Raw genomic sequence first — 25,173 nt, forward strand, 5'->3', positions numbered from 1 at the left:
CAGGTCTTAGTCTACAAACTATATAGACTCACTATATCTGTTGGGGCCCACGTATGTCTAGAAAAACAGAGACAGTTTCTATGACTCTCGGGAGCTTCACCTTCTTGTGGACTTCTGTGTTGTGCTGCTTCTTCCTCAAGGCAGCTCTATTTGCACAGCTACACATGTATCTACCTGTTGACCAGTTGCCCACTGCCTCTAGGAAGAGCTCTTAGGAAGCTGATGTCCCCCCTGCAGTGGTCCTGAACCTCATCAGGGTCATGGAACTCTTTGAGAATCTGCTGAAAGCTATGCACCTTTCTCCAGGAAAATTCAATGCCAGCCAAAGTGTAGGGTACCATTTCAGAGGGTTCCTGATCCTCTGCTCTAGACCGTCAAGCACCTGATGATTTGTCTTCCTAAAGATGAGTTTGAGGTCTCAGGCCTCAGCTCTGGAGGGCTTCTGCTTCCTCAGAAACTCACATGATTATGTACACAATCCTGGGACTAATTGGAAAGCTTCATGCTCTGCACATTGATAGATACTCCATTTGACTATTTTCATTTAATCAAGTGATGTGCTGCCAATGGGCCTACACAATGTAGGTCTAAAGGAAAGTTTGTTTTTTTCCTTTCTACTGGGATCTGGTTTTCCTGTGTTTAATAAATAGCAATTCTTGGGACCACTATTGGGTTGACCCGGATTTGTTGTGTTTTCAAGCCCTACCTGAGTGTAGACCTATTTCAAGGAGTCCAGTCTCTTTTGATTTGTTCTTCGGTGAGTTTTTATACAAATACAAATACAGATACAAACCAACAATCTGTTTCCCTCCCTGTTTAAGGCTTGGTCTTTTTGTGACTCTACGCACTTCTAATTTGGCCTTTTTCTTATCCTCTCTGAACTAGTTTCCACTCGTAAAATGAGTGGACTGAACTACATCATATGTGCTTAAACTGCACTTCTCCAAGCACCTGGGGGACTGGCAGGGCAAGAGTGGGATAGTCCTGCCCGCAGCACAGCTTCCCCCAGCACAAGTCTGCGTTATGCGCTTTACATGCTGGATCCGGAATAAGGTTTATTTTGAGCAAAGTTCCTGATGTCCGTGTGTGGCTCCTCCCTGCACAGGAGTCCTGTCACCTGGGTGGCAGGTAGAGGCAGGGAGAGAGGCGTTCCTGTCTAACCCACCAATTCCCCCCTCTGTGGCAGACACTGCTTCCCTCTGATTCCCTGACCCTGTTTCCTACTTCCAGCTACAGGAAGGATGTTACCTGTGACGATGAGAATGTCAGTGCTGCTGCTGCTACTGCCCCAGAGTCAGGCTGTTCCCAAACACGGCACCACGAGGTAATGGGATTCAGAGGGCAGGGCCGTGGGCTGGGAGCAGGGGGGTCTCTGGAGAATCGGAGGTATGCTGTGGGCCCCTCTGGGAGGTGGAAGACTGGGTGTACGCTCCCTGACTTCTGTATCATTCCCACCACCTCAGCTTCTGCCTTGTGCCTGTTAGAGTGCCCTCTGCAAAGTGGGCATCGACACGTTTGCTGGACTCACTTGGAAACCGGGAGCTCATTTCCAATGAGACGTGAGGCTATAAGCTTGGGAAGGGGCTACAGTCCTCTTATCAAGACCTTATAGTGGAAGCTCCAAAGAAATAGAGATCATTAGCATATCACTTCTATTTTATTTGAATATCTTTCTTGAGGTTTTGTGTCTTAATACTATGCAGTGGGTATGCTGGGTGGGGTCGGGGGACGGATACAGCCACAGCAGCAAGGGCTGGCAGCAGTGACAAAAGTTGCTGTAGCAGATCCTGCCAGCTCTCTGGCATCACACATCAGGATTGACTTGGGCCAACAGGAATGCCTGTCCAGAACTGCGAGCAAATCTTGAGCTTTAAAGACTGACAAAAAGCCCCTGAGCAGATCGAAACTACAAAACCAACATATATGCCCTCAACTTGGGGTAAAAAAGAGTCCACTTTGTGTCATGGAGCAAATCGGGTCTGTATAAAACTGGGCAGTGCCACCGGGCTCAGCCAGAGACCTGTCCCTCGGCTCCCAGCATCACAGAGGAAGGGTTGCCATGATGCATGTTGTCCTGCCGCCCACTATGCTGGTTTCTTGCATCTCCAACTTGTGTCTACTTGGTGCGGCTCCCTCTGGCCTCCACCAAACCAGATGTTTTATTGGGATTTTCACTTACCATCTAAGCTAGGAATCTGCAAAGGCAGAGTCTGGGGAGTGAGGTTCTGCTTCTGAGGAGGCCAGAATGGCCTCCTCCCCACAAGGTTTTTGGGGACCTGGAGAAGCAGCTCCCTTTGGGTCTGGGGGGAGAACTCTACCAGGAGCTTGGGGATGGAAGGCTGTGAGGCTGGGCCCTCAGAGGAGGCCCTTTGAAAGGCCGGTGCTTCCCTCCCTCCTCCAGGCTGGACCCTGAAGTGCAGCATCCACCTCTACCCAACCCCTTCGAGCCAGGCCAGGAGCAACTTCAGTGAGTAGGCTGGGGTGGGGGGCACCCGAGGGCCAGGCCTGGGGCTGCAGACTGGCCTCTTGTGGACTGATTTTCCGCTTTTCTGCAAGGCTTCTGCAGAGCTACCTAAAGGGACTAGAGAGGATGGAAGAGGAGCCGGAGCGCATGAGCCGGGAGCAGGGTGAGGGGCTGGGCTGATGGGGCCCGTGGACGGGAGGCCCAGGGCAGCCAGAGCTGGGACTGACCTCAGGCCATCCCGCGACTCCTGCCTGATCCACCTGTCCCCTGATGCCTCTTTTGATCCAGCCTCTCTTCCTTAGTTCTCCTCTACCTCTTTGCTCTCCACGACTACGACCAGAGTGGACAGCTGGATGGCCTGGAGCTGTTGTCCATGTTGACAGCAACTCTGGCCCCTGGAGCTTCCGACTCTCTCACCACCAACCCGGTAAGCCCTGCTGGATGGGGGCCCTTCTCCCAGAAGAAGACCCAGCTCCCTGGGGCTTTGGTGTTTTTCATCATGCCTCTTCTGGTGAATCCCCTGTGAAAGGAGGGCTCAAAGCCTGCACGGCAGGGATGCCGGGGGTTGTTGGGAGGGTCAGGATTCCTGGGAGCATCTCCAGTCACTATAGACCCTTCCACAGGTGATCCTCGTAGTGGATGAGGTGCTGGAGACCCAGGACCTGAATGGGGATGGGCTCATGACCCCTGCAGAGCTCGTCAACTTCCCCGGAGAGGCCCCGAGGCACACAGATCTCAAAGAGCCCCCAGAGCCACAGGACGTTGGGAGGCGGCCTCTGTTGGCGAAAAGCCCGTCAAGACAAGAAGCACATGAAGCCCCAGGTCCCAGAGAAGAAGCTGGGGGACAGGTGGAGGCCAGAAGGGAGTCCTTGGAACCTGTACAGGAGGCTGGGGGACAGGCAGAGGCTGCAAGAGAAGCCCCAGGCCCTGGAGGGGAGGTTGGGGGACAGGTGGAAGCCAGGGACACTGGAGAGAGAGCAGAAGAGCTTCCAAGGGAAACACTGGAGTCTGAGAAAACCCCAAATGAGCTTGAGGTTCATGCTATTCAGCTGGAGAATGATGAGATATAAACCTTGAGGATACAGGTTTGCACACCTAGAAGTCTCAGTGCCAGAACATATGCCCCAAAGGGTAGGGTGTGTGTGTTAGGACAACGACCACCTCTGTGCCCCCTTCCTGGCCCCAGCAGGTGGCAGGTCTTTCTGTGCAGCTCAGGGAGACCCTAAGTTGAAGGGCAGCTTTAGGGCCCAGAAAACCAATAAAGAACCAAATGAACCCATCCCTCTGGGCCATCGATCCACTGGTCCAGCCTGCCCTGACCTCAGGCTGCAGGGGGTTGGAACTGGGCAGTCCTCTTGGGAGGGCAGGAATTCAGTTTACCCAGGGTTCCCAGGTGGTGCTGAGACACAGCAGAGTACAGCACTAGGCAACAGCCAGCTGCAGACAACCCGGGGAAGGGAGCTCAGCCTTTCCCTGGGGCCTAACCACTAGAATGCCCTCCTGCAGTTCAGGATGGATCTTCCCCATCATCCTGTATCTGCTCCCCACCCCTGAAAATATTAATAATGACCATTTATTGAGGACCTAGTACACACTGGGCGTCATGCTGGGCATTTTACATATTGTGATTTTATCCTCACGATAATTCTATGACCAGGCAGAATTAGCACCATTTGACACATGAGGAAATTGGGGAAGATGGAGTTCAGTAATGTACTCATGGTCCCATAGCTAAGTAAGTGGCAGATTTGAATTCAGGCCTGTCTGAGCCTAAAGCCCATACCTTTTATCACATTCTACAGCCTCACCCCCCTGCCCCAACTCCCATGTGGAAATTCACCAATTCCCATATGCCCTCAGACCAGTTCTCCCCCAGGGAAAGCAATGCTTTGCATTCCGGGTCACATTTGTGGCTCAGGCACCGCCTTAACTACAAGGCGGCTCCAGGCTCGGGGTCAGTCATTGGGGAGATATTTTTGGGCTGCAGAGGCTCCGCCAAACCAGAGGAGGCTCCCTGCCCGCTGGCCTGTCGGGTTGGCTCAGCCATGTGGACACACTTGTGGCCACTGGAGTCTTGTGACAGAGCTGGGGCCCAGAGGAGCTTTTCTCATGGCTTGTGGTTATTTGGAAGGTTCCCTGGGGTGCAAGGGCTTAAGTCTTCTCCCCCGCCAGGAAGGCTGGAAGTCTGGCCCTCTACCCTGAGCTGGGGCCCCAGCAGGGGCACAGCTGGTGGCAAGCCTGGGGCACTTCCTGCTGCTCTGGTCTGGGTGGCCCTTCCTCTGGGCCTGGGCAGGAGGTGAATTTGGGGAATAGAGAAAAAAAGGGCAAAGGACTTCAGGATCAAAGCCTCCAGAATCCCCAGCCAGAGCAGCTCAGACATCGAAGACAAACAGACTGCCAGAAGGAAGCTGGCTCTGGGGAAGATTTATTTGCTCTGCAGCTCTGCCATGTGAGATGCCAGGTCACAGGTGGAGCCCTCCCACAGCCTGCATCCGCCCGGGGGGCAAGGCAGCCTGATGCCAGCTGGCCAGAGAAGAGAGGGCGACAGCAGCCAGTGATACCTCCCCCGCCAGGAAGGCTGGAAGTCTGAGCTGGGGCCCCAGCAGGGGCACAGCTGGTGGCAAGCCTGGGGCACTTCCTGCTGCTCTGGTCTGGGTGGCCCTTCCTCTGGGCCTGGGCAGGAGGTGAATTTGGGGAATAGAGAAAAAAAGGGCAAAGGACTTCAGGATCAAAGCCTCCAGAATCCCCAGCCAGAGCAGCTCAGACATCGAAGACAAACAGACTGCCAGAAGGAAGCTGGCTCTGGGGAAGATTTATTTGCTCTGCAGCTCTGCCATGTGAGATGCCAGGTCACAGGTGGAGCCCTCCCACAGCCTGCATCCGCCCGGGGGGCAAGGCAGCCTGATGCCAGCTGGCCAGAGAAGAGAGGGCGACAGCAGCCAGTGATGCTGGCCCGGGGCGGGGATGTGAGCCGGTGCTTCCTGCCACGGGGCACTCACACGATGCCATCGAAGCCCTGCAGGCCACACTTCTTGCCCGCCACCTGGCAGCCAAAGCTCAGTGCCTCCTGCATGCTCTTCCCTGGAGGGGGGGACGAGCAGCCAGATCAGCCGGGCCTTCTGGGCAGGGGCAGGCCCCGGCCCTGGGCCTGCTGCTGGGGTACTCACCCTGGGACAGGCTGAAGATGACGGACGCGTTGAAGGTGTCTCCGGCCCCCAGAGTGTCCACCACCTGGGGCGGTGGGAAAGCGTCGGAGTGGAGCAGCCGTCCATCAGGGCCCAGGGCATCGGCACCCTCCTCAGCCCAGGCACAGACCAGCGTAGCCCTGTGACACCCTCCACTCAGCTAGGTGTTAGCCCAGCCCTGGGCCCCAGCCTCATCATCCCTCCCCGGGGCAGACCCTGGGGGCCAGGCTCCCTCACTCCCCGTACCCGGGCCGCTGCCTGGCTTCCGCTAGCTCACCCCTTCCTCACGCGACCGTACAGGCCCCTCAGGGCCTCCTCTGCTGACTGGAACCCAAAGTGCTTGGCCACATCTTTGCTGACAAACACCTGTGGGCAGTGGAAGAGAGGCTGACAGTCAGCTGAGCTCTACCCCAGCTGTCCCTCACTACCAGCAACCTGCTCCTCCATCGTGGCCACCTAAACCCCCAAGTAGCATCTCGCTGTCCCTCAGGAACATGTTTTCATACTTGCTCAGGATGTGCTAGAAAACAGCCATGTACATTGTGACACGAAAGCCCCGGCCTATTCTAAGATCAACGAATTTCCTCACAATTGAAAACCCAGAGTGAGTCTTGAGGTCATCTTGGGGCGCAATCTACAACTGGCAGGTAAAACCACGGCTTTCAGGAGGGTTTTTGTTCTGTTTGGCTTTCCGCATACAGCTATGCCTTCTAGGTCTGGTTTCTTCATCTTTAAAACAAAGGGATAGGGGTTCTAGAGCTTCCTTAACACCAGCTACATATTAGAATCACCAGGGTGTTTTGTTAAAAAATACTTCAGCCCAGGCTTCCCCTCTACCCCCCAAATTAAAAAAAAAAAAAAAAAAAATGGGCTCAGGCATCCACATCATTTAATGTGCAGCCAAGGCTGAGGCCCAACGAGCTTCCACTGTGATGCTAGGATTATCATCCCGATTCCATGTACGTGCGCAAGTCCCCTTCCCATCCTCCCTCACCCCCTAGTGGCTCCCACCCCAGAACTGGAGGGTACCTCGGAGAACAGTCCCATCCTGTCATCTGACAGAGGAAAAGACAGGAGGCCCAGGGAGGAGAGGCTTCCACGCAGGCTGGCCCTGAGGCTGGCTGTCTTGGCCTTGACCAAGCCCTCTGGCTGCCTTCATACCTATGCGCCCACTGGGGTGGAGAAATTCTACTCCTTGGCCACTGCTGAGGCCTGCACTAGAGCCCTGAGCTAGAGGTCTGCCTCTTTGCTTTGCCCCCACCTGCCAGTATCACCAAGCCGCAAAGTGCCATCCTAAGTGTGACAGGCAGGACAAGGGGACGCTCGGACTCCCTTTAAGGACCAAATTAAGCTGGATGTGGCAAGGGGGGGGGGCCATGGGGGATGCTTACCACGTCTCCGTAGCCCAGCAGCTGGTACAGCTCCTCTCGCGGCTTCTCCACCTCCACAGACACCCGGATCTTCTGCTCCGGAGGCTGCCTGGCGTTGTGCTGTTCTATCCGCTGCAGCATCTTCACCTGCTCCGATGCATTCCGGCCCTGGGGCAGAGCGGGGCAGGGCAGGCAACTCAGGACCGGCTGGGCGCTGGTCCCATTCTGCCTCATTCTTCCCTCCCTGCTGGAACCATGGGTGAGGGGGGAGAGGGGCCAGGAAGGCTGGGCCGGAACCCCATCCCAAGTCTCAAAATTCTAGTGCTGTTCTGGACCTTGGAGACCTTATGGACCAGCCCTCCCATTTCAGATGAGAAGACGAAAGAATAAAAGAGAGACTCTCCTAAGGACCTACAATACATTAAATGACAGGGCTAGGATTAGAACTCAGGACTTCTCAAGGTTTCCTCCCACCTAGACTCCAGAACTTCTCTTGGAATGAAGATTCCAGTTCCCTTTATTTGGGAGCTGGGTCAGGCCCTCCCATTCCTGCCTCCCCAGAGGTAACGGGTCAGGCCTCCCACAGCCAGGCTCCTGCCAGAGGCCAAGTCCAGAGGAGGTGGGGCAGCCTGTAACACAGAAAGCACCAGACTTTGCCTAGAGCCAGCACCCTGCTTCTGGCACCTACATCCTGCTGTGTGACCTTGAGTAAATCACCCAGTCTTTCTGGGCCTTAGTTTCCACCTGAAAACATAAAAGGAGGATGGAGAGCGGGTGAGGGGGGTTGGATTCATTGATCTCTAAGGTACTTCATGGTTCAAAGAAACCAAGAAGAAGGCAGAACATGTGGAGGGGCTGGCAGGTTGAGGCCCTCAAAACACAGGTAGGGCAGGGCTTGCCTCAATGTGGATCCACTTGAACCGGGTCAGGTCAACCTTCTCAAAGTCTTTAGCAGACACATCTGGTAGGTTCCTGAGTCGCAGGACAGAAAGGACAGAGAAGGGGCATGGTGAGGTCAGCCAGGGCCAGGATCTCTAACTGGCTGCCGGGGCCCCTATGCCTGGCGCTGCCTGCAGCATGGCAGGAAGCTGAATCTATAGCACATGCTTCTGAGGCTTAGCTCCAGGACAGACCCTGTCTCAGGCTAAACTCGAGACCACTCCTTGCCCTACTCAGCTCCATCCAGACAGGGGGCTGGAGGCAGTTTCCTAGGGTGCCCCTTCCTGTGTTTGAGGCTGTGATATTATCTAAGGGCAAACTCAACCACCACATATGTCAAGCAAGGGACCAGTTCTGCGTGCCTTGGAGACCCTATCTCCCAAAATGCTTTCAGAGCACCAGGGACTACAATTCCCAGAATTCCTCTTGCCAGCAGCACACACAGCTACCACCACGCAGTGCCCCGGAAAACTACAAAGGCCATGACGTTCTGCCTGGAGCTCGGGTCTGGGTCCTCTCACTTCAGGCACCCCAGTGGTGACAGCAGCCCTGTCCTGAGTTTGGCAGCTCCATGTTATGACCCTGGGATCAAGGTTGGTGCTTGAGGATGAGTTTATTTTTGGCCAACTTAGGTATGGAGACCTGGGAAGGGTCCGCCTTGACCTTCCTTGGCCAGAGACCTACACACAGTGTCCTCCCCTCCATGTTCTGCGCCAAATCCTCCTTCGATTTAACTAGCTGGGTGACTGTGGCCTTTCTGAGGTGCTTCCCCTTTGGTAAATGGGACTGAACCCCTAGCCTTGCAGGCCTGCTGCAGCTGGAGGATATGCCTGGACCGAGGCCAGTGGGCAATAAACATTTCTCCTTGGAGCTCCTCTCCCTCCCTTCCTGTGAATACCCATGTTGTGTCCCTGATCAAAGTTGCTACAGATTGTTGCTTAATGGGCAGATGACTAGGGTTGCCCAATGGGAAGATCGTGTCTAGCATGTATGCCTACCCACTCATTCACTGGGACACAAAGAGCCCAGGGCCACTGGTTATAAATCTTGTTCTAGGATGACTGCCCCTCCCGCAGGTCCAGTGGTCATGCTGGGCAGCAGGGACAGTCAGAACCCCAGGGCAGTTGGGCTTGGGCCATCTCTGCCCTAACAGAGTACTTGGCACACACTAGGTTCTCAGTAAACTAAATCTCTTGAGATTTTTCAGGAGGGAATCTGGGAGAGATGAGAAGGGGTCTCTCCCTGGAAGCTTGGGACCCTAAAGGGATGCCCCTGCCATGCCCCAGGTTAGCAACACGTCAGATGGCCCTGTTCTGCTGAGCCAGTGTTCCCCTTCCCTCCTTCAGCAATGGCTGTGAGTGGTGTGTGGCATTTGGTCTGGCTTCATTATGCTGGGACCTTTGGGGTTGCTCATCTCTTTCGAACACCCAAACCTCAGCTCCTGGTGCCATGCTGCAGGCTGGCAACTCTGGGGCTGACCCTGGAAACCCCAGTGGGCCCCCTTCAGGGCTCAAGATGGTTTGAATCACATCTCCCATCCCTCTGTCCTCAGAACAATTTCCCCATACTCACACCCAGGCTGCTGATTGGCTGATTATGGAGGAATCACATCATAAATTACAGTTTGCACAGGCCTGCCCGCCCATCCTTGGTGTTGAGCAAGGCCAAGTCACCAGGCAGAGCAAAGCCCATCCCTTCCCACCTCACTTCTCCCCTAATTGAGAACAATTCCAAAATCACTGAACAGTTTGGCATAGGGACAATTTCTGGTACAAAGAGAGAGGCCACAGAGGGTGGGCAAGTGGGCTGCCCACGTGGCAAGTGAGGGAGCTAATTGGTGGGCTGTGGCAGGACAGGCCAGGGGGCCTTACGTGTCGTAGAGCACAATGGTACGGGAGCCATTGGAGCTGTTGACGATGCAGCAAGAGCAGGGGGCTTCCCCGCTACTCTGCCAGGCCACCTGAGACACGTCCACGCCCCGCTGCCTGAAGTCAGCCACCAGGAAGCTTGGGGTGGAGCCCGAGCCAAGGGAAGGGCAAGGAGACACAGATTAGAGGCTACCAGGGGCCTGGACCTCCCGTGGGGTGGGGAGCGGTGCCGGAGCACGCGGGTCTTGGAGAGAAGGGTCCTGCTCTGGGAGCTGAGTGACGGCAATGGCGGCGGCGGCTGGCAAGGCGCAGACAGATGTACAAACCTGTAGGCATGTATGATGGTGCGGCTACCACTGGCCTCGCTGCTGATGACTGTGGAAATGGGGACGGAGCCCGTGGTCTGAAAGACCGTGTAGCGTAGGTCCACGGAATAGCGGCGAAGGTCGTCCAGGACAAAACTGCCAGGGCGGAGTAACCCAGGGAGGCGCAGTTCGACGGGGGTTTGGGGACTGGAGGGTAGGTGGCAGGGCCACCGGGGACCCCGGGGTGCAAGCACAGGGGCTAGGATGGGACTGGGAGTCACTGTCACAGGCTGTGTGGAGGCAGGAGAGCATGGCTGGAACTTAGTGAGAAAAACCCTAAGGGACATTCTTTTAGGTCCTGACTGAAGCAAACTCCAACCCTGACCCTGTCCTTCAGTCTGACTCAAGCTGGAAAGGATTTGCTCACGTTCATAAAGCTAGATGGGGTAGATTTGGGACCTAGAACATGCACCCTGTCTGAACAAAGCAGGTGAGGGCACTGTGGCCCGCATCATGCAAGGCCCAGGCAGTATTAATAATTACCAAGGTGATACTTTGTCCCCCAGGTGCCCTCTGCTTGCTTATCCCCATGGTACTCCACTCTCTGAAGTCCTTCCAGTCCTAACGTGATTCCTCTTCTTCTACACCTGCCTCCACGATGCCCAGCCAGGAAGTGGTGCTGCCACGGTGGCCCTGCTCACTGCCTGCTCCTTCCACAGTGGCAAGCCCTCTCAGTGCCTGAGGCCCCTCAGTATGGACCGGGTCCAGGACTCTCGCTCAGAATCCCCTCCAATCAGAGTGAGCCGGGGGGTGGCCCTTCAGGAAGACTGTACCAGTAGAACAAGGAGGCCACTCACCCCTCCCAGCTCTTTGGAAATGAGCTGTGGCCACTACGCCCAGCAGTCCAGCCACCATCCTGGCCTTTCTCACTATGGCTGAACCCCACTTTCGGCAACACCAAGGCTGGACAACACAGATTTGTATAGAGGTACCACATCGGGGCATCATTCCTTGACTTACGTCTCAAGGATCCTTTAAATAGTAGCTTTCCCACAGCATGGAGAATATAATTTGGTTTTTGCCAAATAACTTTTTGCACCCACAGTGCCAGGCACATGGTAGGTGCTCATTCAGTGTTTGTTGAACACATGGGGAGAATTTGGAATGGCCCAGCTATCAGCATGATTGCCACACAAAGGTGGGTCCACCACCCCAAAGCAAGAGGCACGGTCTTGCTCTAGCTGGGAGGGAAGGCAGCTGCTGAAGAGGGCTGACAAGTGAGCAGCTGTTGGCTCCGGGTCCCTCTGTCCCACGTCACAGGGCAGGCTCTCGTGCCAGTTCATAAGGAAGGGAATCTGGCTGCGGCTTGGGGCTGGGCTCTGGCAGCAGCCCCTCTCAAACCAGGGTTCAAAGGGCTGTGCTTTACAGGCCAGCAACCTGGCAGCCTGCCCCTGTGCCCACAGTGGGCAAAGTGGGCCTCACCGCCTGATAAGCGCTTGCTGAGTCGGCAGTGCCAGGGGTCAAAGGGCTCTTGGGTCCCTGTAGCTGCCAACATAGAGGAAGCGTGCGGGCCACTACGGGCTGCAGCCTCTTAGCCGATGAGCTGGGAGGCATGGGTCTGGGCCCAGCTTTAGCACGTGGCATCGGGGTGTCCTTGGGCAGGGAGCTCTCGCTGCTTCAGTGAACAACGGGGACACAATCACTGGCCCTGCCCCCTGAGCTGGGAAAGAAACTGCAGGCCTGGACCCTGGGACCGTGGATGCAGGACATCCCCGAGAGAGGGCAGGTACAGCATGTCCCTAACTGCCTTCTGCCAAAAGGACAGGCAGGATTAGGGACTTGAGAAGGGCAAAGTCACATCCACCGCAGACAGTCTGTTGGAAACAAGGAAGGAGAAGGTGGGAAGCCGAAGCAGGCTCCAGGGACTGGCCAAGGAAACAGGCTGTGAAAATGAAACCTTTAACGGGAGCAGCATTAACAACTGAGCAGCAGATAAGCCATACCAGGGAGGGTCTGGGATGCTGGTACTCCACTCCCCACGCCCCACCCATTTCTGGTGGCCACAAACCATTTCTTAGAGACCGCCCACCCAGGGCCAAGGCTTCCTTCTTCTCCCCCCACCCTGTGGGCCACCCTCCCCTGCTCCCTCCACTTACTCGGCAGCGTGGCCCGGGGCCAGCGAGCCCATGAAGGCACAGGGGGCTCCAAGCAGGGAGAGGACAGTGCAGGAGTTGGATGCGTTGCCTCCACGCTGCCATCTCTGGGACAAGCACCTGCAAAACACAAGGAGGGTCCCTGCAGATCCAGCAGGCTGGTGCTGGGATAAGCAGGGCTGAGCCCTGAGTAGGGCCCACAGGATGTAAAAGCCAGGCGATTCCCCTCAGAAAGCATCCAGGCCAGCCTTAGGCTCAGCAAAGGTAAGAGGCTCAGCTATTCCCCAGCCCAGGCTAGATTCAAGTTCACAGTGATTCATTTCTATCTTGCACCTATTCTTATGACATCAGGAAAGCACTCACTTGGGCCCATCACAATTTGAGGGTCTCACTGACTTTGGGTTACTTCCTCCTCTGTTACAGGGACCCCCCCACCAAGCCTCCTCCTTGAAAGCTGCCTCTTCTCAAAGGTGGCAAATCTCCTGCTGCACCTGTCTTAGGAGAGACCACTTCAGTAATAACTCAGATTAAAATAATTAAGACAGGAAGCAAACCCGGACATTGTGATCATTTAAGAAAGTTGTGTGTGGTAACTTTTATGATGACAAAAGTTAAAAAGATCACTGAGTGAAGACCAGTTTTTCTCCATCTTTGTTTCTCCTTTTTTTTTTTTTCAGCTTTATTGAGATGTAATTGACATATAACATTCTGAAAGCTGAAGGTGTACAACGTGATGATTTATTTATTTTTTATTTTTTTAATTTTTTGGTACGCGGGCCTCTCACTGTTGTGGCCTCTCCCGTTGTGGACAACAGGCTCCGGACGCGCAGGCTCAGCGGCCATGGCTCACGAGCCCAACTGCTCCGCGGCATGTGGGATCCTCCCGGACCGGGGCACGAACCCGTGTCCCCTGCATCGGCAGGCGGACTCTCAACCACTGCGCCACCAGGGAAGTCCCAACGTGATGATTTTGATATACATATATTTTGTGAAGTGATTACTACAATAAGGTTAGTTAACACATCCATCACAGTCCATAGTTCCCTTTTTCTTTCTTCCTTTTTTTTTTCTCCATCTTTAATGAAAATCTAACGAAAGGAAACTAAGTCAAGATACACCTGAAGGGCTTCATTGTCATCATCAACAACAAAAATGATAACTCATGCATACATAGTCAAAGAACCTGAATGATTTCTCATTTGTGCTCCAATAATACTGTGAGGTAACAGTACAGGCTGTTATTTCTATGCTTCCAGTTCCAAAAAGGATAATAATAACTGTGGCAGCTTACGATAAGGGGAACAAGTACCGAAGAACTACTTATTAAGAGAAATGAATGAAGTAGGATTTTTAGGCTAGGGTATATTTGCACACAAAGCTTAACCTTGAAGTTCCCTTCAGCCTTGGGAAAAGGGGACCATGATCTCATTAGAAAGAAGGATACTAATCTGCAAAAGGTCAAACATTTCTCAAGCTATGAGCTTTAGAGAAATTTTCATGCAGAGAAGAGAGGAGAAGCCTGGAGGGACTGGACTTGCTCAAGGTCCCAACAACAGTTAATGACAAAGCTGATACCAGAACCCGGGTCTCCCGCCCCCAAACCACTGCAAGTGCTCTGTATTTCTGAATGGAAAGTAGTTGGGTCCCAGCTTGTTGAGGCGTCAGAGAAAGGGCATACAGTTCTACCCTGTGGAAACCCTTCAAAGTTATATTGACACCCAACCTTCTGTGCAGAAATGCTCTGCTGAGCATGCATGAAGGTGCTTTCCAGAAGGTCCTTCTCAGCCAGGACTCTGGGAGGCAGGGCCGTTCCTCAGGGGTCCGGCCGAGCTCCAGGTGGCAGTCCTCGGCTGCCTACGGAGAGAACCTGGGAAAGGTGGGGCTCAGATGCTGGGAAGGACTGTGTCCCCACTCAGGTTTGCTCATCGGGGAGGCAAAACAGAGTCCAGGAGCTGGGCTGGGTGGGATGGGAGCACAGGAGAGAGGCCCTGTGGACAACCAAAGTGCTCCACAGAGGAGCAGAGCCATGGGTCTGGGGGAGCGGGGAGATACTCCCTAAAGCGCAGGGAGCACAGAGGGTCTCTTCAGAGAGGCACCTTGCTTAGTGCCCAGCGTCGGAACCAGCTCCCGTCAGGGTGGAACCAGCAGGCTCTTGTCCCAGCCTTCCAACATGAGTAAGCTCAAAGGCACCGGGACTCAGCTCCAGAAGGGCAAGTGCTCTGGGTCCCCTGGAGGTCCTCCACAGTTCCTAGAGAAACCGGAGCCCCAGAATCTGCACTGTTCTCCGGAAAGTAAACTTGACTCCTCACTGGGCACCAAGTCCTGGGGCTGGCTTGACCTTGGTAGGTGGGCTAGGGCCACACAGCAGCATACCCTTGTGCCTCCTCCCACTGTCCCTGCACCTTCTGCCAGGGGCTGTCACCTCTGGCAAACAAAGCAGCCCAAAGCAAAGGGTCAACTCCATGAGACGGGCAGCAGCAAAGGAACAGGGAGGGAGGGGCTTCCCTGGTGGCGCAGTGGTTGGGAGTCCGCCTGCCGATGCAGGGGACACGGGTTCGTGCCCCGGTCCGGGAAGATCCCACATGCCGCGGAGCGGCTGGGCCCGTGAGCCATGGCCGCTGAGCCTGCGCGTCCAGAGCCTGTGCTCCGCAACGGGAGAGACCACAACAGTGAGAGGCCCGCGTACCGCAAAAAAAAAAAAAGGAACAGGGAGCACCAGAGAGGGCAGAGGGCTGGAACACCAGCATCAGGATGCTTGAGTTGTGACTACCGCTCTGCTACTCGTCAACTACGTGGCCCCTTACAGAAATTGTCTAATTTCTCCAAATCCTTAGCTTCCTCATCTCTAAAGAGAGGATGCGACTGATCCTTACACGCTTCCCATGGGCTGCTGTGAGGAAACTATGTAACAATGCCCGTGACAGTGCTGTGTGGACCCACGGCCTGAAGAATGCCGGGGGCTCTCCCCTCAGTGAGCCTCCTGGCTGTGGTTGCTGTAGGGTCTTTCCCAAGTTCAATCTTGAACTCGCCTTTTATCCAGTTCTTGGCTGAGACAAGTGAGGGCCAAGAAGCAGTTCTTGTCCGTATTCTGAGCACTAGACTGCACCAAGAGACAGCCACGGATTCCACCACACAGAAGTGTCTCAGGATCACAGTGTAAGGGTGATCAAGAGTAAATACGGGAACCAACAAATGACTTTTCAACTTCTACCAGACAACCAAGAAGGGTCTCTTCCACTATGCTGTTCACTGAGTATTGGAAAAAGGACTTCTGGTGAACTTCTGGAATTCGGCACCAGGGAAAAGTCTGTGTGGCTCATGAACCAGCTCTACCCATAACTCACAGCATCTCCAAATTTGCCTGCCGTGCCAGCAAGCCCTGAGCTACAGTGAAGCTCGAACACCATGGTTTTGAAAGTTCTTGAACAGTCTAACTGCACATACTTCTTATGGTAAGCTACCTCAAAAAATTTTTTTTAAAGACACAGATGAGATATATACGTGGTAAATAAATTAGAAGTAAATGCTGGTGATAGGCAAGTGCACAGTTCTCGTTAAAAAGAAAAAAAACTGGTTCTGCACCTTCCTAGCTGTGTGCCCGTGGATAAACAACTGCGTCCCTCAGGGTCTTTACTTGCTTAGCCTACTCGGTAAAATGGGGATAATGATGTCTGACACGGTCCCAGGGTTGAAATGGGAACTGGAGAACACAACGCTATCCAAAGCCTGGATCTTACTACTAAAGGCCTCAATTCTTTCCCCAGGTCCAGGGCAGAGGGCAGGGGGCACCAGCTCCCAAGGCGACTCTCAAGGCCTCGCTGCGGGCCCCCCCAACCCCCCTGCTCCGCAGCCCTGTAGTCTTGGCCGCCTGGCACAACGCGGGGCTGCAGCGGCCCCTAGGGTTTCCGAGGGGCCCGGGCGCCCCTACCTGCTGTCCGTGTCCTCCTCCGGGTATTTGTCCATCACACTGATGATGTCCAGCACCACTAGCCCCACGCACAGAATCTGTTTCTCTTCCATGATGCTGCTCCCGGAGATTTCTGCCCGCTCGGCTGACGGGGTTCCTCCCGGGCTCTGCCTCTTATCCCGGAGAATCGTGTCCCAGCTCCCAGAGTCAGTCCTGGCTCCTCCTCCGCGTCCCGAGCTCCTCCTCCAAGGAGCCTCCTGCAGCGGCGAGGTGCAGAGGACGGAGCCGGGCTCTTGCTCCCCACACGCATCGACCCCAGCGGGCCTGGGAGTGCAGACCCCGCGGTCTTGGTCCCTGGCCTCCCCTTAGCAGGTTGCGTGGCCCAGGAGATGGCTACGCCTTCAAATTCTCGCCCTCAGTTTCCTCACTTGTCAGACGGACTCCGAGCTAATACAAATCTCTCTGAAGCGCAGCTAGGCAACCTCATGAATGCCAAGAGAAAGTGCAGCAGAAAGGCATCGCTTGTCCCGCCCTCTCCTGCACCCGCGGCTCCCTCTCCAGACTCTAGGCCCGCGGGGTTGAGTCTGGCCTCGCAGCTGCGGCCCGGACCCCGGCATCCAGAGCCGCGGCCCGCGCGGTCCCCGCTGTCCCGCCCCGCCCCCGAGACCCAGCCAATCCCAGCTCGAGGCCTCGCCTCCGTCGCTGAGCAGCTGGGGCACGCAAGATGAGCGGCGGAGGTCACGTGACGGGAGACACCGCCCAGCGGCGCCGCGGTCTCGGCTCCCAGCGCCCTCTGGCGGACGCCGGCGGAAAAGACGCGACCAGTAGTGGGGCCCGGCTAGGGCTCCAAGCCCCGGGCGCACTTCTCGCCTGCGCGTCCAGTGCAAGTGCAGGCAGAGCTACCCCTGCCAGAGCGGAGGGCGCGAGCAGGGTCCGGAACCCGGGGCTCCCTCACCCCGTCCCCTGTATACGCCTGTCTACCCCTGAACACATAGTAGAGCAGACAGCTTGTTTAGTTTTTTTGTTTTTTTTTTTTTAGAAAACCCAAGTGTCTTTATTCCTGAATAGTTTAGTATGGCGGTGGGGGCCGGAGCCCCCTCGAGAGAGTCCCAGAGCCCAGGGATTCGGCCTAGAGGCCAGTTGGGGGAGCAAAGTGTGCGAGGATTAGCTCCTCCGCAGTCCGAGTCTTGCAGGGACGGCGATCAGGCCAAAAGTCTGGACGAGGAGACCCCAGAGTCCCCGACCCGGCGCACTCCGACCGTGGGAAGGACGCTGCTCTGGGCGCCTGCGCTGCTGCGGCGGGTACAGAGACTGCAGCTTGCCCCGGGTCGGGGCCCCGTCCCAGGCGAGACGCCCCGGAGCCGACCCCTACCCCACCCCCGCTGGCTGTTTGGCCGGCGTAGACACTTCGGGCCGGTGGGGCCCGGCTCCCTGTCTATGCCTGTTCTAGCTCCAGGTCCCCGTAGAGCAGGGCTCCGCTGAAGATGGTGAGCGGTTCCTCCGAGTGCGCCAGCTGCCCCATGACCAGGTCGATGCAGACCGTGTCCCCGGCCTGCAGCGGCAGAATGAGGCTGAAGACGCCTAGGGCGCCCGGGCTGGGCTGGCTCTCGGCCACTGGCTTATTCTCCAGGCCCTCAGGCTCGTAGCCACCGGAGTCTATGCGGGCCACGCCCAGGTTGGAGCGGGACAGCACGGCCTCCACTTTCTCGTGCCGGTGCCCAGTCAGCACCGCGCTCAGCAAGTAGCGTCCGGCTAGAGGCGCCGTGAACACGCCTGGGGACAACAGTGGCAATCAGGAGGGAGACAGGTGGCAGGGGCCGGGAAGGTGTCCGGGAGCCCTTGTAGAACTCCTGGACTACGTGCGGAGGGACCCTCTGGGTCTTTTCACCTCTCTTCTACTAGAACTCCACGGACGGCAGGGAAACCAGTGTTTTGAGCTCCACAGACGGCAGGGAAACCAGTGTTTTGTTCATTTCCGCATCCCCAGCACTTAAAACAGTGCCTGGGCAAGAAGAGGCCCCCATAAAGAGCTGTGGAATGATAGGCTTTTCTCCTCCCCACCTCACCCCTCAGTCCAAGCTGTGGTGAGAATGAATAAATGAAGGAGAGAATAGGGGTCTCCCCAAACCAGAGAATGAAAAGACTCAGCTTGTCTGAAACGGCAAGAATGGGGACATATCACTGCACAGCCTCCCCCGTTCCCCGCAGTGCCCAGCTGCCCACTCCCAGGCTTACCAGTCTCTGGATCATAGTAGCCCCCATCGTTGAGCAGGACTCTGTCGAAGGGCACTGTGCCTGGTTCAGAGCGGGGCAAACTCAGGGCAGCTGAAAAGGCCACCCGGGGCACAGAGGCTGCTGGTGCCCCCTCTGCTCCTGGGTGGGGTAGGGAGGGTGTCAGAGTGGACGCTCAGTGCAGGGCTGCCCAGCCCCCTTCCCCTCCTGGGTCTCTACCCCCAGGGCTGCCTGAGGCCTTCCATCCTCCAAATCCTAGTTCAGTTCCCCGCCCTCCAGCACTGAATGAGAGGAACTTACCCTGTTCACCTTGGGGACCTGTGGGAAGAAAAAAGGGAGCAGTGAGAAGTAGGGCAGCTCTCGCTAAGTCACTCAGCAAACATCTGCTTTCCCACTGTGCCAGGTGCTATGCAGACTCCAAAACAGAACTGGGCATATCAAGAAAAGGAGGAACAGATAGGGTCCATTCTGTTCAACCTTATAGGCTCAGCCATCGTCTTCAACACAGCAGTGAGGCCACCACAGCCAACTGGCCAACACAGTGACTATCCTAGCTCCCAGTCACTTTCCTAGTCACTGTCAGCCATGTAGGAGCCCCAGTTCCTTGCCGCTTTCCCCCCTTCTCTGTCCGGTTCAGAGTAGAATGTCAAGCCCGGGGCAGCCAGGGTTGGGGCTGGGAGTAGCCCTGGCTGCAGCAAGGATCTCAGCCCACATACCTGGTGGTCCGATGGGCCCCTTTTGTCCATCCTTGCCTGGAGGTCCCGGAGGTCCGGCAGGGCCTGGGGGTCCCTGTACCCCGGGAGGCCCTGGTGGCCCAGCCTCACCTGCAGGACCTACAGTGACAAAACTAAGTTGAAGGAGAGCCATAAAAAGGAGTTTCCAAAGGACAGGGAAGGTGGTGGATCCAGGGACAGGGTGATGGGGCCCCTCGCTGCCCATGCTGGGTACCTAGCTGGCAGAGCAGCACCCCTCCTCCACCCACAGTCCTGTCTGAGCCATCACGGGAGGGCGGGGAGCTGGGACCTTGGATCATCTCTTGTGGACAAACCAAGCCCTGGGACAGAGGTGGGTCTGCAATTCATGCTGGGCAGGGCAAGGAGAAAGTGGATGAGGTTAAGGCTGGGCTGTCACAGGGTCAGGGGAGGAGAAAGAAAGGACTTGAAAGGAGTGCCCCCACCCCGTGCCTCCTCTTGCCCCCTCACCAGTGAGGTCCTTCAGACTGAACTGGTGAAGCCGGTCCTCCAGGAGCAGCAGGGAGCTGTTAAGGGCGCTGAGCCGCCTGCCCAGGCCAGCCTGCCCCCCTAGCAGCTTCTCCAGCAGGGCTGCCTGTGTCTGGCTGGTGCTGTTGGTTTCCCGTAGCCCAGCCCAGAGCCCAGCCACGTGTCTGGAGAGGCCTTCGCGCAGGCCCTGCAGTCCCCCGGCCACCGTGTCCAGCCGCTCACAGACTCCCTCCAGGCGGCCCAGTCGCCCCTCTAGGCTGGGGCACTGGCCGGCCTGTGCCTGTCCCTCTTCCAGGCCTCGGAAGCGCTCCTCACTCTCTGTAGCATGCTCTGTGGCCTCCTGCTGCAGCCTGTTAATCTCAGAGATGATACGGTCCTTGGTGGCTCCCAGGTCAGCCAGATCGGCACCCTGGCCCTCCACTGTGGTCTGGAGCTCATGCAGTGAGTCATTGAGGGAGCTGAAGGTGAGAATAACCTCGGAGAGCTCTCCCTGCAGGGCCTGGAGGGCTGAGCCTGAGCTGCCCCCGAACACACTGAAGCCATCCAGAGGCCCACGGCTCGGTCCTCCAACACCCGGGCCGGCCCCAGGGCCCCGCGCGGGTAACAGCGGGCAGGAGCAGCGCTCCACACCATCCCGAAGACGGCCCAGCTCCTCCTGGACACCACCGCAGGCGCCACAGCCCTCATCCCCACGGGCCTGCAGCAGCCCCTCCAGCTGGCCCAGCCGCGCCGCTGTGAGATTCAGCTGCAGTGTGAACTCTGCAGCCGTCTCATCCAGCGCATCGACACGACCCTGGAGCTGGCCCGCAACCCCTTGCAGTCCCTCCAGCGTGGCCTGCTGGGACTCCCCAGCTGCTCCCAGCTTGTGCAGGCCTGAGCCCACCAGCTGCAGTTGCCCCTCGCTGTCCAGCACCCTGCGCTCCAAGGCACTGAGGATCTCGCTGACCTCGGAGCCCTGCTCGCCCGGGGCCCCAGAGCAGAGCTGCCCACATGCCTGCACAGCCCCTGCCACCTGCTCTTCCAGCAGAGCCAGCCGCCCCCCCAGCTCCCCGCTCACGTTGGCCAGCAGCCCCTCCAGCCTCTCTTGTTGGCCCCGGGCAGCAGGCAGCCAGTGGCCCAGGCCCCCGGGAAGCCCCCGCCAGCCCTCCTCCAAGGGGCCCAGGGTGGAGTTGAATCGGTCCTCCAGGCGAGCGAGGCGGGACGCTAAGCTGGTATAGCCTGGGGGGTGGCCCCCCTGCCCAGCTGCTACTCCCAGGTTGGCGCCTCGCCGCCCGCTCAGCACTGTCACCGAGCCAGCCACCACATCCAGCCTCCGCTCCAGTTCAGCCAGTCGCCGGCCCAGCTCTGGAGGGCAGCACTCCGGAGGGGGCCAGCGGCCCAGGGCCTGCCCAGCGAGCTGCCGCTGCCGCTCCTCCACGGAGGCCAGTAGCTTCTCCAGCGCTCGCAGCCGCTCCCTGTCCTCCTGCTGCTGCCGGCGGAAGCCATCCAGCCCCGTCAGGCACACAGAGCAGGACTCCTGCAGCCGCTGCTCCAGCTCCCGCAGCAGCTCCTCGCTGTGGCCGGGAGGGGCCGGGCTTGGGCCCAGAGCCCTGCTGCCACCGCTGCCGCCACCACCGCTGTGATGGGTGTTGAGATGGCCCAGCTCCTGGTCGTGGGTGGAAACGCGGTTGTCCAGGAGCTGCAGCTGCTGCTGTATCTCGTTGAGGGTTTCGTGCACACCGGGGCGGGCAGCTGCATCTGCGGGCTGCTGCCTCCCATTAAAGGCTGTCTCCACAGCTCTCTGGACGTCTTCCGTCAGACGCCCACTCAGTCCCTGCAGGACACCCCGGAGGCCCTGCAGCTCCTTCGTCAGGCTCTGCACCTGCTCCTCCAGCTGCTGCACCTTTTGTGACTCCCCAGGTCCTGGCAGAGAGGGGAAGGCATAAGGTCGAGGGGCTAGGCCTCAGAGCTCAGTGCCTACCTCCTAGGTCCTGCGCTCCCCAGCTCCAACAAGAGGGCAGAGGTCCCAGCTGATGTGGCCATTCCTTAGATGCGTGACTTGGGCAAGAAAAGATGGTAGGAAACTCCATTCACTGAATGCCTTTAAGCCACATGTGTACCATGGCTCCTTCCTGCATCCAGCAACTCCATTGTGCAAATACCATTAGTTCTTCCCATTTCACAGACTGGGAAACAGAGGACCAGAGAGGTTAGTTAATTAACTGGGCCATGGATTACAAGTTTAATAAGTGGCAGAGCCAAGTTTCAAACCCAGGTCATCCATCAGACCACCAAGGCCAGGTCCTTTCCACCTTCCAGAATGCCTCTTAACTTTATGGAAACTGTTTCCACATCTGAAAAAAGGGAATGATACTATGTCCCTCCCTCAGGGTGAGTGAAATGCGGACGTGGGGTAGGAACCTCTCCACAGCACTACAGGGACAAACAGGGCTCTGAGGCGAGCTGCGGGGGATCTGGCTGGATGGTGGGAGAATCAGCCAGAAGTTCCTGTTTCCATAATTACAGCACAGCTATCTCCCTGGCAGGCAAACACAGCACATCTGCAGTGCCGGGCAACGGGGACTGCTGCATTCTGGGACCTGTAGTCTCCAGAGGCCACCGAGGGGCCTGGGACCTGTAGTTGGCTGCAGTGCATGCTAGGACTTGTAGTCTCATCTGTCTATCCCCTTGGACCAAGCTTCTCCAAGGAATTCCCCCTTCCTCCGCAGCTGTTCCCAACTAGGAAGTATCTTGGCTACACGTGGGCGTGAACAAGCATATTCTCTTTTTCTGCCTTCCTTTTCTCTGGGTCTCCACTCAATCTCTCTTCTCTGTGTCACACACACACACACAAACACACACACACGGACACGGACACGGACACGGACACGGACACGGACACAGACACAGACATATTCTCCCTCTCCTCTCTCACTCGCTCGCTCGCTCTTGCTCTCACGCATGGGAAGGGATCTCATTAACTCCCTTCTGTCCCCTCTTCTGACCTGGAGCAGGGGTTCCCCGTAGCAGCCTGGCCCACGCTTCCCCCAGCACCGCCTTCCCCTCCTCTCCCCAGCAGCTCCGGTACTCACCTTCCCCACCCAGTCCACTCAGGTGGTTGCCCGCACTGGAGCCCGAGAGGTTGGGGCGGACGGGCCGGGGCCGGGGGCGCGGCGTGGTGGGTGCAGGGCCCAGCGCCGGGGCAGGGCCCTCGGCACAGTCATCGCCCCCGTACCCCTGGCAGCACCTCCACTCCATATCCGTTACTGTTTTGTAGGCCACGCGGTAGCGAGGGCGGAGGAAGCTGCGGTACCTGGGAGAGGCAGAGGGAGGCCTCTTGACTCCTCCCTGTCCTGTAGTGATCCCGGCCCCTGTCCTCAGAGATGAGCAGCCGCTGGTGGACTAGACCTGTCCCTCAGGCTGGGTGCCCCTTACGGACCAGCATGTAGCCTTGCTCAGTTGACAGTTTTCAGCGTGTTGGCCAAGAGCCAAACCCCTATTCTTCCTCCCCTTGTCCTGTGCTGGAACTTTGAACTCCTCTCCTTGACGGTGACCCAGCCCGGAAAAGGCATTCCAGGGGCTGGCAGGGTGGTCCAGGTAAGTTTGCCCTCAGTATTCCACCAGCCAAACTGCTGCCTCAGCATCTCCTCAGCTGGCTCTGACTGAAGCCCCCGGTCCTGCCCCTTGCTACCTGCTTGGTACAAATGCCCCCAGTTGGCCGCCCTAGCCCAGCCCCAGCCAAGTGCACATCCTTTGGCGGGGGGAGGTGCTCACATGATGCTGTGGGAACACTGGGGCTGGCCCCAGCCACAGGGCTGGTAGTCAGGCTTGATGAAGGTCTCCACTCCATCCTCAAGGACACAGCTCACTGTCCGGGTCACCACGTAGGCACACCAGTTCCTGCAGATACAACCCCACGTGGGCCCAAGATCCAGAGACACATGCCCCCAAGGAAGGCCCAGGGGGCTACCAGAGGGGCGGAGGGAGGGTCAAAACATGAAGGGCCCCTGGGAACGGTGGGAGCCAGGGCTTTGGCAGGGGCAGCTCCCCGCCCCCCTAACCTTCCTGTGCAGCAAGAGTCAATAAAGACTTTTCAAGATGGGGACAGGAGATGTAGATGCAAAACCACAACCACGAGATGTTGATCCTCGTGGCTGGGGGCACGTGGGGAGCCTCTGAATCCACGCATTCATTCGTGTCCCTTCTATCTCAACCCTCAGCTTGGCGTGGCCTGTGTGAACCGACTGGCCATGTCCCCTGGTGATCCCCTGGATGCTGGCTTCCACCCACCACTCAGGGGAGAGGACGGGGCAGGCAGGGGTCCAGCTCAGGGTTAAGGAGAGAATAAGCCATTGATGAGCACTGCCCGCCTTGGGGCTCGAAGTTCTACACTCTTGGCCCCATTCACGCCAGTCTCTGGTCCGTGTCGGCTGGAGAGCCACAAGGAGCAGAGGAGCGGCGTCAGAAGCGTGGATTACTGGATGGGGCTGAGGGAGCCCTAGAGAGGAATGAGAGGTCTGCCGAGAATCCCAGGCTGGTATGCAGCTGGCGGCTGGCAGGAAGGCCTGGCTGGTGTCCCTCAGGGTGGTTTCCCTGGGCGCCTAACGTGGAAGCAGATCTCCCCAAGGTTGGGGGGGCACCTATCTCTTCAGGGGGCCCTGGAAGTGCCCTGAAGGAAGGCGGGCATGTAAAGAGCACCTGACGGATGGGTTTCCTCTTCCCCCTTCCCTGCCCTAGGCGGGGACAGCCCAGAAGAGCGGACCCAAGGCTGGGGCCAGGATACACACCTTCTCACCCACCCTCCCACCTACCTCCAGCCTTGGGCTGGGACCCAGACTCTTACCTGTGGCGGCTGGCAGGCCGGGGGGCACTCTGGGCCTGGGGTCCCCCAGGGCTGAGGGCCCCGCCACTCCCAGTGTAGAGGCTGTAACCGCGAGGAGGGTAGCTAGCCGCCCCCACGGCTGTGGTCAGCAGGCAGCAGAGGTAGCAGCTCCAGAGGGTTCCGGGGGCCATGGCGGGGGCGCTCCGTGGTGGCCCTCAGAGGCACATCCTGGCCTGACCACTGGCGCCTCTGCCTGGAGCGGGGGATGCCGCTGATCCGAGGGACAGCGGGTCCTGTCCCCAGCTTCCTGCCGGCAGCCCCCAGCCACACGCCTCCTCCTTGGCCGCCTGGCCTGACCCCTCTCCCCCTCCTCTTTCCTCCTCAGGCTCCTATCTGTCCCTCCCTCGGTTCCTTCCGCTCTCCTCTTCTCCACTTCTGAGGGGGGTTTGTTCTCTGTGCCCCCCGGCCTCCTGTGCCTGGTCCCTGGCCCTCTCAGATGCTGCTTCCTGGGCCTCCACCCCCTTGCCCCAGCTGGCCCTCCCCTGGTCTCCCTATCGCTTTTCCCCAATGACTGGATCCTGAGGGTGACAGGGCTTTGCCCCTGTGGCTGCTCAGAGGCACAAGAGTGGTTTCGGGGCGGGCCCTGGCCTCCCGCCTCTCTCTCTCTCCCTCACTCCCCTCCCTTCCCCCCTGTCTGGCTGGCGGTCCAGCCTCACCCCTCCTCCCCCC

General features: G+C 57.6%; 3 protein-coding genes across 8 annotated transcripts in view; 1 reads left to right on the forward strand and 2 right to left on the reverse strand.

Moving 5' to 3' along the window:
* CGREF1 (cell growth regulator with EF-hand domain 1) overlaps positions 1 to 4,044 on the forward strand; it is a 12,541-nt gene extending 8,497 nt beyond the window's left edge. For both annotated transcript variants that reach the window (XM_024764494.1, XM_024764493.1), the window contains exons 2-6: positions 1,231 to 1,324; positions 2,402 to 2,467; positions 2,557 to 2,627; positions 2,767 to 2,891; positions 3,088 to 4,044. In XM_024764494.1, the coding sequence (XP_024620262.1) occupies positions 1,242 to 1,324; positions 2,402 to 2,467; positions 2,557 to 2,627; positions 2,767 to 2,891; positions 3,088 to 3,534 (792 nt within the window). In that variant the 5' untranslated portion in view covers positions 1,231 to 1,241 and the 3' untranslated portion in view covers positions 3,535 to 4,044. The remainder of the gene's footprint in view (positions 1 to 1,230; positions 1,325 to 2,401; positions 2,468 to 2,556; positions 2,628 to 2,766; positions 2,892 to 3,087) is intronic.
* Positions 4,045 to 5,244: 1,200 nt separating this feature from the next.
* On the reverse strand, positions 5,245 to 16,830 carry KHK (ketohexokinase). Of its 5 annotated transcripts, none has more exons than XM_024764491.1 (9): positions 16,213 to 16,830; positions 12,288 to 12,404; positions 10,153 to 10,287; positions 9,830 to 9,964; positions 7,919 to 7,991; positions 7,041 to 7,187; positions 5,927 to 6,015; positions 5,632 to 5,695; positions 5,245 to 5,545 (listed from the first exon to the last, which is right to left on the reverse strand). In XM_024764491.1, the coding sequence occupies exons 1-9, from the start codon at positions 16,302 to 16,304 to the stop codon at positions 5,522 to 5,524; spliced, it is 876 nt and encodes a 291-aa protein (XP_024620259.1). In that variant the 5' UTR covers positions 16,305 to 16,830; the 3' UTR covers positions 5,245 to 5,521. The 5 variants fall into 5 exon arrangements, with proteins under 5 accessions (XP_024620259.1, XP_024620255.1, XP_024620257.1 ...); XM_024764487.1 differs by having other exon boundaries at positions 5,632 to 5,789; XM_024764489.1 differs by lacking the exon at positions 10,153 to 10,287 and having other exon boundaries at positions 5,632 to 5,789.
* A 397-nt stretch (positions 16,831 to 17,227) lies between these two features.
* Positions 17,228 to 24,997, reverse strand: EMILIN1 (elastin microfibril interfacer 1). Its single transcript, XM_024764543.1, has 8 exons — positions 24,466 to 24,997; positions 23,397 to 23,522; positions 22,715 to 22,935; positions 19,626 to 21,545; positions 19,140 to 19,256; positions 18,724 to 18,741; positions 18,427 to 18,564; positions 17,228 to 17,964 (listed from the first exon to the last, which is right to left on the reverse strand). Exons 1-8 carry the CDS (start codon positions 24,633 to 24,635, stop codon positions 17,627 to 17,629), a joined length of 3,048 nt encoding a protein of 1,015 aa, XP_024620311.1. The 5' UTR covers positions 24,636 to 24,997; the 3' UTR covers positions 17,228 to 17,626.
* Positions 24,998 to 25,173: the final 176 nt, after the last annotated feature.

Source organism: Neophocaena asiaeorientalis, unplaced genomic scaffold, assembly GCF_003031525.2.
Source record: "Neophocaena asiaeorientalis asiaeorientalis breed wild unplaced genomic scaffold, Neophocaena_asiaeorientalis_V1.1 scaffold345, whole genome shotgun sequence".
Taxonomy (NCBI): Eukaryota; Metazoa; Chordata; class Mammalia; order Artiodactyla; family Phocoenidae; genus Neophocaena; species Neophocaena asiaeorientalis.